We start from the raw sequence: 14686 nt of genomic DNA, 5'->3' as shown, positions 1-14686 counted from the left end.
GTTACTAATCTCTACAACCAGGCAGAAATATGTGGCTTTGTGGCAAATACTGCCTCTGTGAGATGTTGTACATCAAACAAGCACAGTACAGTACTCGGGTTTGCAGCTTAGCATTTCCATCTTTTACCTCTAGGGAGTGACACAGGCCAGGATTTTAAGCCCATCCATCCACACTAGATAGAAGGCACTTACTGAGTTCAGGATGTACTTCTAGATTGATCTTTGCCGTTATGAATAAAGCTCTTAATGGAAGTGGCACAGAAATGTAGGTAATATTATTTATAATTCATTCAGCCAACTCATATGGACCAGCTTGTTTAATGCATCCTTAATAACTCATACAAATATAAAATTCTCATTAGTTAGAATTCTCATTACCAATCTCATTGCTGTTTTCTTGCAAAGCGCATTGGTAAGGCACCAAGAGTTTGGCAGCAGAACATGAATGTGCAAATGGGGTTTTTTTCTCCACATATCTGACACAGGAACGATAGAAAAATATACAGTTGAACACACAACTTTTCACTAATTCCACTTCTTTACATGTCTTTCAAATTGTTTTTTTTTTGTCATCAGCGTTCACATCGATGATACAGACAGCATTTTCAGTTCACTGAACCTCTGTGCAAGAGTGTATGTAAATGTGTGTCATAATAAAAACGACACACATCCTCGGTCTCTGTATATATCCTCGCTTCAGTTTCTGAGTCTTGCCTTGGTCTAGACAAAAGCCTCAGTCTTGTCACTGCCATTGATTTTGATGTAGATCTTGGCATCGTTTTCTTTCTCTTTTCTCTTTTTGTGAAGGCTTTTCCGGTAACACAGAAGGTACAGAGGCAACAGGAAACCAAGCATGCTGAGGGCAAAGAGACCCACATCCACCTGGAAGAGATACAAATGAGAGAAAGAAGAAGGGATTTAGCAAATTCTTGACCAAAACGTTTACTGCACACTTAGTGTGATATTGACCTTGTAGGTGTGTGAATACTGTATGTAGTGACAAATGTTAGAGATCTGAGATCTCACCACTCCACTGCATCGCTGCACATTCCTACTCTTACTTTATTAACCGGTTCAGCTCTTTCTGAGAGTGTACAGTATGTGTTCATACCCATAGTGGATTTCCCTCCAGTGGTCCCATCATGGCCATAAAAAGAGGTTGCTGGAGCAGAGCAAAAAGGGCACTAATCAGAGACTGCATCCCCGTCAGCGTTCCGAACTGAGACGATGGGTAGCTGTAAAGAAAAAAACAAAAACAAACATGCACGTGCATAAGAATGGTTAATTCTTACATTACAAGCTACACTGGCAGCTGGCGCTAAAAAAGGTTGACTTAAAAGCAGCAAACTTACACCGCCGCATAAAGTCCTCCAATAGCTGAGTGGATGAAACCTCTGACAATGGTATGCAGAACAAAAGACAGCATCTGGTGGGAGAGAATGCTGGTTAAGGTCCGAGTTTAAATCACCTAATCTTTCTATGTAGCTATGTGAATAAGGGTGATAATGAACAAATCTTTATATTTTATTGCTTAATCCTATGAGCAATGGCATTCCATTACACATTATCACAAAGCCCGGCGTGTGCAATCCTTAAGTCCTGATCAGCTGCATGAATTTGGCACACACTATAGCTATAAAACAGTCAGCAGACTACATCTACAAATTATGTGTTTGTTATATCATCATAAGCGCCACAATCATGGCAAAACTGGATCATCAAATATTAAAGATAGCTGTTTCAGCTAAGACATCCGTAACCTGTCTTCCAGGAATTGTATATCTGTTGACCTCTTTATAATTCTTGTCACCTGTTACTTTTTTTTTTTTTGCTTAAATGGTCATTTTCACAACTAAGATTTCATTACATATGTACTGCACTGGACTAGTTAAGCTTTAGGTGAACTCGACCCTAATAAAGTTTTCATTTCAAATCCTCAGAATATGTATATAGGTGAGTTAATAATTAATTTTATTACTGTACTCATTTCTAATGCATTTGGCCACTTTGTCCTCTAGGAGGAGACAAAATACAGAAATTATAGACTCTGATTACAGGCTATTAATTAATTTACTACAGGATGGTTTACTAGACATAGGAAAAGTTGGCAAAAATGTAGATAACTTGGTGATAATACACATTTCACACGTTTCCTGTTTATTCCTAATCAAGTCTGTATATTTAAGCAACTCATTCAGTTATTTTGTCTTTTTAAAAAGGAACTCTTAAGCATTATTTCTAGGGTTTGCTCAGGTTTCTCTGCATCTGGGTCCTCTACTTGTGTTTTTTTTTTTTTTTTTTCACATTTCTGTCTGCCCATTTGGATAATCTGAAATAAGGATTAAATATAATCTTTAATAAAGGTTAAGCTTGTGCTTACATCCACCTGATTTATGCCAGTGTTCAAATATGGGCAAGTCATCTAAAAACAGTGTTTCACATCTGGGAACAGAAATGTTTGCATTCACGTACCTGCAGTTGGAGGTTAGGGATAAGACAGGTGATGCCAAAACCAACAAGGATGGTGTTAGTTAAGGCGAAAGCTCGTATGGCATTAGTAATCTTTTGGATTTTTCGGTCCCTTCTCTTGGGTTGTGACTGATCTCTGAGAAATAATGCAAAAGAAAATGTCATTCAGAAAGCATTGACTACATTTTCTCACTAGACACTTTTTTATATATGTTTTAAGCGGCTAGTGTTAATATGGCCTGACATCTATTGTTGACTTTCTTTACAAGATTACTGAAGCCATTACATATCAGCTAAAAAAATAATCAATCACGTACATGCTACCAATCTACACAGCCACAGAGATTTTCCAATAGCACATTATACATAAAAGCTGACATTCATATGGTATATATTAATACTATGTATGTTAAGTATTAATACAATACACCGATCAGGCATAACACTGTGAGCAGTGAGAGGTGAAGTGAATAAGACTGAGTATCTCCTCATCATGGCACCTGTTAGTGGGTGGGATATATTAGGCAGCAAGTCAACATTTTGTCCTCAAAGTTGATGTTAGAAGCAGGAAAAATGGACAAGTGTAAGGATTTGAGCGAGTTTGATGAAGGACCAAATTGTGATGGCTAGACCACTGGATCAGAACATCTCCAAAACTACAGCTCTTGTGGGGTGTTCCCAGTCTGCATTGGATAGTATCTATCAAAAATATCCTTTAAATCCTGTAAGCATGGAGGTCCATGGAGGCCCCACCTCACAACTTACAGGACTTAAAGTATCTGCTGCTAACATCTTGGTTCCAAATACAACCAGCACACTTCAGGGATCTAGTGGAGTCCATGCCTCGAAAGGCCAGGGCTGTTTTAGCAGCAAAAGGGGGATCAACACAATATTAGGCCGGTGGTCATGTTATGTCTGATCGGTGTACAGTGATGTATTTGAACAAAATTCTAGTAAATTGATGTCTGGTGCTCACTTGATAGCATTTTTAATGTCAGTCTCATCTTCACATTCCTTCAACTTCCAGTCCATGATCTGACCAATGACCGGAGTGGTCAAGAGGCACAGCAGTTGCATCACGCCGAAAATAGAGGTGTACAGACTCACTGTGAGTAGAGAGAGGAAAAAAAGGGTAATATTTATCAGTGTACTGTATATAATTAATAATCAAAGGTCAGTCAGTAACTAATGTGGTTAATGAATGAGGCAAGGTTTGCAATAATGGGTTTAGGTTCCAGGGTCATGAAAAGCAGGACAGCCAGGAGTGTTTTTGTCTAACCTGCATGGGTGAAGGTTAATTGCAGTGTCAGGAAAGCGGCTGAATTTTCTGTGACTTAGGCTAGCTTATAAATAGGTGTGGGTGATATGGCAAAAAATATAACACTAGAGTACAGTACAATATGTTGAAGTACTGATGCTACTCCTGACACAATCATACCATTTCACCCATGCCTACATACAAACACAAATTTCTTACCCAACTCCATTCTCTCAACTGCAATAACAGTCCAAGAAGTATGATGAATTTAAGAGGAAGTGGAACAGAAAAAAAGAAGTCATTGCCATTGGAAGAATTAGGAAATACTTTTGCAGTACTAAATATCGTGAAAACAGTCAAGGCTTATGACCCACTGTCACCATCTTCAATAATTCCTACACAGAGGGGGAGAAAACCTTCAAACATCTCTCCATTTATCCTTCTTGTACCTGTATCGAGGTCTCCATCGCTCATAGACTCCAAGATGCTATTCATTGCTCCCATGTAGAAGATGAGACGAAGCTGAGTGACACACATTGTAACCAAGCTGAGCAGGAACAGAGGGCTGAAGATGGACTTCATGAAGGACTGAGCTGCCGCCAAGAACAACAACACAATTTAATCATCACAATTACATACGGTATTTCTACTCTATTGTTCCATATTCTTCTAGACTGTGTAAAATTAATTTCTTCACCCTTGACTACTAGCTGATGAAACAAAACACAAACTCATTGAGACTTACATTCCTCTTTAGGCTCACACTGGACCTCTAGGTCCATGGTGGAGAGGCAGAGCTTGTGGCCTTCACTGTTGGTCAGCTCCTTCTGCGTGGGAGAGTTGTTTGTGCTTAATCGTTTGCCCACTGTTGTCACCTGCTTATAAAATTCCTTTCCAGTGATCTTGTGGTCGAAACCCAACCAGCTAAACTTGATTTTCACACTGGAGAGAAAACCAGAAAATCACAGGTAAGAAACATGGCTGTGCAACATACCATTTTTTCCACTTGACATTCACATAAACCAAAAGTCTGACATTTTTTGTCACATTTTTACAGTAACACTCCACAACTCATATTAGGAATTGTGCTACCATATTAGGAAACATTATGCTAATATGTTTAACACAAACGTGTGCATGCTCATGCCCATGTTCTTTGTCTTACGTGTAGTCCATGTCTTCGGGACCAGGGAAGGCTTCGAGAGGCCAGTTGAGGAAACAGTTGAGGAAGACGAGGCCAGCACACACTGCCCATATTACCAGGATAGTGATGAAGTTCACTCCCAGGTCATAGATCACCTGCATGGAGACATAATAAAACACACTGAAACCTTGATATTGGCTAAATGTTTCATTTCTGCTGGGCCCTTGAGCAAGGCCCTTAACCCTCGGTTGTGTAAAATGAGATAAATTCTAAGTTGCTCTGGGTAAGGGCATATGCCAGAAATGTAAATGTATTGGAACTGTACAGAAATCCCAGTAGTGACTAAATATCATTGTTATCTAGAATTTCATGATAAATGAATGTCGTTTGTTTGTAATCTGTTCACAGACCTTAACTCCAGGAAAAGTGACAGCTGATGATGCATAGGAGCCAATCATGAGTGAAATAAAGGTGGAACGCAGGTCGCCAAACATGTTGGGTAGCTGAAAAGACAAGCAAAAGACAAAAACTATTTATTTTTATCTATTCACTATGAGTTTAAATTCTTTTTGCTGCCCCTAATACTCTTAACGCTAGCACTCTGTGTGGCTCACTGTGTAGGAGCAATGGAAAACTGATCCCGGAACAGTTCTGGGCTGTCTGAACCACTTGGCTGAGTGTGGTAAGTATGGGCTAAAACTACTGGGATTTTTTTAGTCTGGAACTGTAGATTAAGTGCCTGAGATGATGATGATGATGATGGACAATGATGATGGAGAATCAGAGCAACAGTGTATGCTTACACATTTCCCTCTCTTTTCACTTCATTCTGTCTTGTTCTTTTTTCTTTGTTTCTTTAATTGGAGCAGTGTGCGGTCATTCGTCTAATGTCTTAAGACTCATGATATATTGATACTGACACCATGATAGGAAAAATTCAATCCTGTAAATCAATACTGGAGCTAGGCTAATTAGAAAACCTACTAACACCAAAATCCAACTTAAAACGTGTGACATTTAAAAGTCTGTTTACAAATTAATTGCTAGAATAAAGCTTACATAGAAATTAAAAGCATGAACAGATATAGAAGAATTAAAGAAAGTAGCTAACTCGATTTATAGACAGTGATTGGTCTTTGACAAGTACTTGCCGATCATAGTGCAACTCCTTGTATCATTACACTGTTGAGCTTTCATGGGTCAAAGGACATTAGATATTGGGCCTCTGCATAATTGTAATCTGGTTTACAGTGATAATTTTTTAGCAATGGCTGTTGCAACTGGCAGAACATATTAGGTCAGTTATTTGCTTACTTGATATTGAGCAATTGAGGTACAGGTTAAACCTATTCAAGTGACCAGTCAAGCTAATAAATATCAGAACTCAAAATTAATGATTACTGTTACACCAGCTGTGAGTATATTTCTACGTATTACTGCATTACCCCACAAATGCATAGTTACACAGGGTTGCCATCTGTATATGTTCTACATGAGGAGTCTGTCAGCAGCAGGTTGATAATGCTAGTACATTACCATTGCACAGGTTTCAGTATTTTGGTGTCCTGAATACTTTCTTCTCAGTACCATTATCCTCTGCAACCATAAAAATGACCCTTCCAAACAGAATATGTTCTCACTGCTCTGAGAAGGTTGCTTGGTAATGGAAAAATGCTCTTAATGTTCAAGAAGCCATTAAGGTTGCACAACTGGAGCACAACATTCCTGGAGCTGGTGATGACCTCGGGTTTTGTTGCCAGGTCAGTGCTCTACTGCTCAATCAGGAATTAACACAGGACAGCTCACGCCTCAGCTAAACCCAGTCAACAGGAACGAGAAAGAGAAGTAAGAACGGGAGAAGGGTCTAATAATTAACCAACTGTACACAAATAGAGTGAGAGAGAGAGAGAGAGAGAGACAGCGAGCAAGGAAGATAAAGGGTTTGTTGCTAGAAAACAGAAAAACAAGTCTCTCATTCTTTTGACCCTCGATTCATCACCCCAGAGCCTCTGGTAACATCCTATTTTATGGTGAGAAACAAAATTTGAAAAAAAAAGCTTCATGATAGGGAAACTTGAGTACATATTCAAGTGGCCAGAGAAGAGAAACAGGGCAGAAAACAATGATATAGAGCTGTAAAGGAAGTGTACAACATAAAAGAAATATAATGAAAAAGAATAGAATGAACGGCACACCAACACAGAGACCATGAGAGTAAACCACACTTACTGTGAGGGAAGTGAAGGTCATGCACATTCCTCCAAAGCCGTTAAAAATCAACGCAATAAAGATGAGTACGGAAAGTTCTGGAAGAAAAACACACAGCTTTTGTCAGTTTACTTCACCCGTAACAACATATCTAATTATTGCTCTGATGATGGACAGATTAGCAATAGTTATACCCTTGGGGTTGCTGGCTCCATAGGCGATTAGCAGGCAGGACAGGCCGAAGCAGGCACTGAAATAGGAAGAACGACAATCAGAAGAAGATCATTTGCAGCTCTAAATGTAAAATCAAAGACCAATACACGGGTCTAACCTGCCGGTCAGGCGGAGTTTGCGTGGCCCGTATTTGTCCATGACGATGCCAAGAGGAAGAGCGATGGCACTGAGGAGGAATGAGCCCACGGTGAAGGCAAGGTTTAGCATCTCATCCTGTTCTTTACAGATCAGCCATCCATTCAAATGCAGAGGCTCATCCACTGGCTTCAGAGGAACTATCTCTACCCCATCACCAGGTGGAAACTCCTCATACTGGTAGTCTTCCTCAACCGCTGCTGGTGGAACGACCGCTTTTATGGAGATGTTCAAAGTAGAACTGTTACCTTGAAAAGGTACAGGAACAAGCACAAGATTGTTCAGCAAATTCATTTCATCACCAAAAGCAGTAGCATTCAAGATAATCTCTATAGCAGAAGAATACATCTGAAATAAAATGGGATATATTGTGACCAGGAACGTGATATAATGTATAACGGAGTAATTGAGTTATCAGTGTGAGATATCAGTTTAACAGTTTAGTGTTTCCTAGATTTATTAAATATCAAATGAATAAATATACACATTAAATATACATTTCTAAAACGCTTTTTAAATGGAAAATTAACTTCATATTCATGTTTATGATGTTCAGGAAACAATTTCCACTAAATGCCTGTTTCAACAACTACAATCATCACAAAAACATCTTTATAATCAGCTGATAGTTTCCTCTGTCGAATGCAAATGTAAGAAGACTACAAGAGGGAATGAGAGATTAACAGATTCCTTCTGCACGGTTGGAATTAATGGAGCACATGTGTCATGGGTGAAACAAAGGTCTGAGCTAAGATAAGATTTAGTTGTTTATAGCTAGCTGTGCTATCACACTGCCTCACGTGCTGATCTGGGAACTGCATAGCTGTTCTTGGAAAAAATGTGCAAGCATTCTTCACCTAATATATGTGCAGCAGAGTTAGGAATGAGCACAGAGTTCATACAGCACTGCACCGACTCAGCTTGAATTTAACTAGAGAGCACAGCAATGTGACAGAAATGTTATGCTGTACATTACACACTTATCTCTGATTTATTGTCTATTCATACTGTCATTTGGTGTAGTACATCAGCATTTATGACTATCAAATATGATTTTATTGTATCCTAAGGCCATCATTATAACAAAAACTAATTAAGCTATGTTATGTGACCAATACTAAAATGTAGAATCAGAGCAAAACTGCCTAGCATTATGACCTTGTGCCAGACATAAAGTACTGATCAGCATGGAGATTTCAGGGTAAAAAAAACTGAGATAAGACTGCGATAGTCAGGAGGAAAGCACCAATTTGCTGTTCTTTTATTGCACACTGCTGGAAGAGTTTATTGTTGCACTCTGGGCCTCTTACATAATCAATCCGCCTGTAACTGGAACTACCCCTTCTTACTTCATTCAGCAGAAGGCCTCAGAGTGAGCTGACACAGAAAAACGTGTTAGCTCTTAGGAATAGCACTAAAGCCAACAGAACACTACTTATGGCTACAGAAAAGCTGTTAATATATGATGCCCTGTGCCTTAGTGTTAATGCTGGTGGGCTCAGTTGAAAGTAAGGTATGTAAACATGACCTAAAAAGTGACCGCGAGAGACATCTAAGAAGATTAAAAAGAGCTTTGAATATTAAAATGAGTAACGGAGGTCAAAACCTCGTGAACCAGTTAAAAACATTTGCGATTGGTCTCATTATTTACATTTATTTGTAAATCATCTGGGGGGCGAAAATGACTATGTAGATTTACTAATAAAAACTGAATAACTGCATAAAATTGATTCTGCAAAGTGTAAATCATTTAACATATTTATTTCGGCATTACACACATGCTGACTTGAAAGGAAACAAATCCCTCAATTAAAAGATATAAATAAGCCTAGCCATTAAATTCAGCATATGTGTGTGTGTGTGTGTGTGTGTGTGTGTGTGTAAAATGAAGAATGCTAGCTGATTCTCTGCAGTGGCTGAGCTGTATTACTGGAATTTTTTAACACATAGTAGGAAACATTTTAGTTTTGTTACAACTTTGTTGTTTTCAGGTCTGTTTTAAATCTGACAAAAATCTAGTTTCGTTTGGCTTCGAAAACATTTACACACTTTACCAAGGATCCGCTGAGTGTTGCTAGACATGGAAAAGATGCACATGTGCTGTGAAAACCCTGCACACACTTTGGAGAAGTCGGTCATTTTTTTAACCATGACATGCTCAGGTACACTTAAATGTCCATGTAACTGAGCAGCACGCTTGAGGAAACATCACCCTCTGGTCTTAACCACTTTATTGATCTGCATTGCTGTGTTGGAACCCAGTCAGGGGCCATAAATTGTTTAGAACTGAGCATAGTGCAGTAATAGCTACATTCCTCATGTGTCGAGATACCCGAGACTCTCCGGATGGTAAGCATCAGTTTGAAAGTTTAGCATAGGATCATATTTTCCAAGTAAAAAAAGTTTACATTTTTTACACAAGGATTAAACTAGAATTTATAAAATAAGAGACTTAAACCCAGTATTTTCCTATTGGCAGAATTTTGCCACATGCAGCAAATCCATAAAATGGTTATACTTTATGTAGCGTACCTCAATAATGGCATTAACATAAGGTTCAACACAATTTAATCTGAATGGAAAGGTTCATCTACTGCTTTTATCTAACAGCAAAAGACATGCCCATAGTAAAGACAATCAGTTATGTCATGTTTCAGTTACCTTTTCAGTTTCTTTAATCAAGCATTCTATTAAAATTCACTGAACTGTTGGTCTTTGGGAGGGGGGGGGGTACTTCAAACAAGGTCAATAATATTTTTACCTACTTGAAAATTACAACTTGTTCATGAGAAACATGTTGTAGAGATTTCCATTTAATGTACTTTTGACATCTAAATATTCATAATGATCAAAGGGATTTCAACAGAAGTGTTTAAGATTAACTCTTAAACTCTTACTCTTAGCAAGGCTCAGAATTTAGTAAATGGTAAATCAGTTGCAAAACAAAAAAAAAAGGCAAGGTAACTAAAGTGAGAACTGTCCTTTCCTATTTACTGCCAGTATACTGTGCTGGCCAGATCTGATAAAATCAGGAACAGATGGTTCATGAGGCCACTTCGCCCTCAGATATATTCAAGACGAGGGCAAAGGCTTGTATCATTCTTTTTTGCTGAGGGAGCTGTATACTATGTGCAATACTGGAACTTTGGCACCATATGAGAGCTTTTATCATACTTCAATGCAGAAGAAAATGTTTATTAGACCATCTGGTTCCACCCATGCTTGGTCACAAGTTTCATCATGTATGAAAGCATGAAAGTCGTATATTTTAATGTTTCTTTGATTTTAAATGTTATACATTGGCTTTAAGATCTTTTAATGAATGAAATCAAACTGAGTTGATTGATTCATCTGATCAATTCTTAATAAAACTTGTTGCTGGTTCTTTATCTTCAAGTGAGCGTGACTATTACAAATTGAGGCGAATATTGAATGATTAAAGCTCTAAATATGTCCATGACATTTCATAAGCGCATCCGGTCCCAATACAGACTTAAATCAATAGAGAATTACTAGAGAGTAAAAAGAAAATGCTCTTTAAAGTGTACCAAATGTTTTCAAGCAATTAATAGAGATAATGTTGGGCAGGTCTCTGTAGCTATAGTGGGAACACTCCCAAATAAAGTCTCCTACGGTTTCTATTCATAAGCATTATCTTTTGTGCTCTTTCTTGGTCATCAGCATGACCTTTGTGATTTATCAGGTTCTAGTTTCACACTGATTCAAATTCAAATTCAGGGAAACCAAAGCAAATTCCAGGAAGAAGATGTGTTCAGGTGCAATCTTTAGATCCTACTGAGCCATCAGGTCAATGCTTAAATCAATTAATCAGTCAAGACACAATCAATAAGACACAATCTGATACTGCCGCACAAAAATAAATGAATGTTTTTAAAAAAAGTTGAAAGACAACAATGTGCAAAGAGCTAGGTTATCATTTGAGGCTCTATACATTTTGCAGCCTCTCAATTTGTGGCTGAACTGGTTAGGTAACTGAATCTCTCCTTGTCCCAAAAACTCTATAGAGCATTCTAAACACAGAGACGATTTACTGATTACGAATCTCCAGTGGACTGGCTAATGGGGGATGAACCCTTTCTTCATCCATAGTGAAGGAGAGAACAAAGGGCTTTTACGGCTTGTTTACAGCTGATGAGCTGATAAATGGCTTTTAGCACTGTTGTAGCACAGTGCATTCCACGCTTTTTAAATGCAAGATAGTAAGTGTTGATTTACAGCACAATATAAGCCCGATCACAGACACAGAACATGATCACAAAATCTCCACTACCAAAATATGATGAACTCAACAATTCCTGTTACATACAAACTCGGTCTGAGGAATGAATTTGAGTTTCTTACTGTGTTCTGTGCACAGATAGGAGTAGAAGCCTTCAGATTTGAGCATAATGAGAAGGGAGCCCCAGCCGAGCAGCACAGCAGAGAAAAGCAGGTTCTCAATGATGGCCGTCACTGCCATCCACCAGCGGCGAGCAAACGCCGTGGACAATGTAGGAGCCATAGTGAACAAGAGAGAGGTCTAGGAGAGGACAGATGTACATGCACCAGCTCAGATCTGTAACTGAAAGAGAGAATTGACAATCATTTATAAAACTGATGACACCGAATTAGATATGTTTCGGGGAAAGTGTTACAACAAAATACAGCGATCAGACATTTCTTTCCCTTCTAAAATAGCCTTGTAAGTCATCTTTCGTCTTCAGAGGCATTATGGCTTTTAGAATATTTATATAAGGAACTGAAAGTTCTGGAAACTTCCTTTTGTTCATTATGGTGGAGCAGATTTTTGGGTCTTTGATAAAGACTTATGCACTTTGCACAGCCAGCTCTGTAACACACATCTCACACATCTGAGTAATACTACTGAGCGATATAAATGCGGTTATTGAATTACTGCAATTACAAACCACTAAAACATTTAAACACTGGACTTAAATATTACCTTCTTAAATCTATCATATATTTCCTAGATGTTTTTACATTATATCAGAATTAGAGCCAATAACAGATACAAAAAGTTGAATGCATCCATGCTTAATATAAAATTACACTCTCTAAATGCAGCTTATGTTTCTTTTTAGTATTTAACTTATGGTCTCAAAGCCTACCTAAAAGCAACAGGTCGAAGCTCTCCCTCTCTTGCTCTCTCGTCACTCGAGAAATTCCAGCTGGGCAATCGCCCCATTTTATAGGAGCCCAAGCCTAAAACCACCAGGAGATTCTGATTGGCTAACCGTGGAGTCTGTCAGCCAATCAGTGGTGAGTTAGGAAATACACTGATTAAACGTTAACAGGTAACACATGCACTCATACAGCCTACAGTAGTGTGAGAAAATATATATTATATATTTTTAATATTGAAATATTGTAATATTAAAAATAAATAGATACATATTCGAGATTTGAAAAAGTAATAGTTTCTTATTATTTTATTTCTTTTTTTTAAAAAAAAAAAGAAATGTGTTGCATGGCTCGACAACCAGACTGTAATGTATTAATTAATTTATATGTATATATATATATATATATATATATATATATATATATATATATATATATATATATATATATATATATATAATATATTAATAATAATAATAATAATAATAATAATAATAATAAATATATATATATATATATATATATATTTTTTATTATTATTATTATTATTATTATTATTATTATTATTATTATTTATTAGTCCACTTTTGTATTATATTTCATGTGAAAAGATCGACATCTTAAAAAAGGCAATAAACTTATTTTAATATAATCACCTCAATGTGCTAAATAATAACAACAATAATCATATTAAGTTTCTAATTTATGGGCTGCTTCTCACATAGACTTTGGCTATGAAATAGTAGTTCAGTGGTTGTGGAAACAGGCTATATGCAGTATAATATTGCAAGACTGCAGATAAGCAAAAAAAAAATCCAAACAAGCTACAAAAACATTTCCTGAAGTAGAGGAAAAACAGCTCGATTAACAAGACTGAAATGCTGAGTGCGTTAAAAAAAAATCCCCAAAAACAGAAGAGCTTTACGTAACAGCTTGTTCTCCACACGTGGGCTTAGTCAGAGCTTTTCACGTAGGCTTTTTTTTCTTGTATGCTGACGGAAATGTCACTGGGATCAAAGTGTAAGTTCAGCCTTTAGAAAAAAATTGGCATGTTGTCAGTAAAGTTTTCTACTTTACGGCTTTGTGCGCTCTGAGCGCGCGAGAAGAGATGATGATGATGGTGATGATGATGATGGTGATGATGATGATAGTCTCGACCAGTCGTTCACGTGTTGCACAACACTTTCTACATGATGTCCTGTTGCACAATCAGCGTTCAGTTCTTGAACAGCCTGATCAGCACAATCACTCATCCTTATCACGCGCTTAACTACAGTCTGCATTCTTCACCATTACGGAATCATTACGGAAGTTATTCCTCAGATCTCCAGCTCTTTAATCATCGGTCTTTACTCAAAATAACAATGGACTGCACGAGAAGGCGGCGAGCATCCCTCGTGAGGATTGTTAGCAATGTCTCGGGGGTTGTAATGGTAATGATAATAATTAAGCTTAAACTGTGATCCAGAATTGTACAAAAAATAACAGATCACGTGCTGGCTTAGTGAACGGGGACCTGTTAGGTTTGGCACGAGAAAAGCTGTAAGTCGTGGAGCTCGTGCGCTCTTGCAGGTGGTTTACCGGCAAATTTGAGCATTAAGGTTTTTGCAAACATGGTCTAATCCTTGAAAGAACAGCTTATTCTGGAAAGCCTACATGATGAATTGCACAGACTCGTCAGGTCTCTAAACGGCCCTTAAACAGAGACTTCAACAATCGCATATGCACTCACAAACCTAATTGTTTAGGCCTACAGATTTGTTACAGAACTTTTTAGCATCCCTACGTGGTTTTTAAAAAGGCACAACTTCTTGATCATTATTCTAGAAACGATTCCTGCTAGTAGGAAATCCCCAGGCTCCATATGATATGACAGGATTTTGATTTTCCACATTATAAGGCAACGAGTTCATATTTGACGCTACCGCATAATCTGCTATGATTCAATATTTGATGACAACACAGAATCTGCTGCAATACACCAATCAAGCTTAATATTATGGCCTAATATTGTGTTGGTCCCCCTTTTGCTGCCAAAACAGCCCTGACCCGTCCTGCACTGTGTATTCTGACACCTTTCTGTCAGAACCAGCATT

At 37.9% G+C, this 14686-nt stretch overlaps 1 protein-coding gene across 1 annotated transcript; it reads right to left on the bottom strand.

Moving 5' to 3' along the window:
* Positions 1–302: 302 nt before the first annotated feature.
* Positions 303–12687, bottom strand: slc43a2b (solute carrier family 43 member 2b). The gene is made up of 14 exons (XM_058412313.1): positions 12578–12687; positions 11811–12030; positions 7411–7696; positions 7274–7329; positions 7101–7177; positions 5282–5374; positions 4893–5026; positions 4473–4669; positions 4177–4320; positions 3446–3575; positions 2473–2605; positions 1353–1426; positions 1112–1235; positions 303–882 (listed from the first exon to the last, which is right to left on the bottom strand). Exons 2-14 carry the CDS (start codon positions 11968–11970, stop codon positions 721–723), a joined length of 1770 nt encoding a protein of 589 aa, XP_058268296.1. The 5' UTR covers positions 11971–12030; positions 12578–12687; the 3' UTR covers positions 303–720.
* Between the last annotated feature and the right edge of the window lie 1999 nt (positions 12688–14686).

Source organism: Hemibagrus wyckioides, linkage group LG16, assembly GCF_019097595.1.
Source record: "Hemibagrus wyckioides isolate EC202008001 linkage group LG16, SWU_Hwy_1.0, whole genome shotgun sequence".
Classification (NCBI taxonomy): domain Eukaryota; kingdom Metazoa; phylum Chordata; class Actinopteri; order Siluriformes; family Bagridae; genus Hemibagrus; species Hemibagrus wyckioides.
This window is presented reverse-complemented; position numbering and strand designations above follow the sequence as displayed.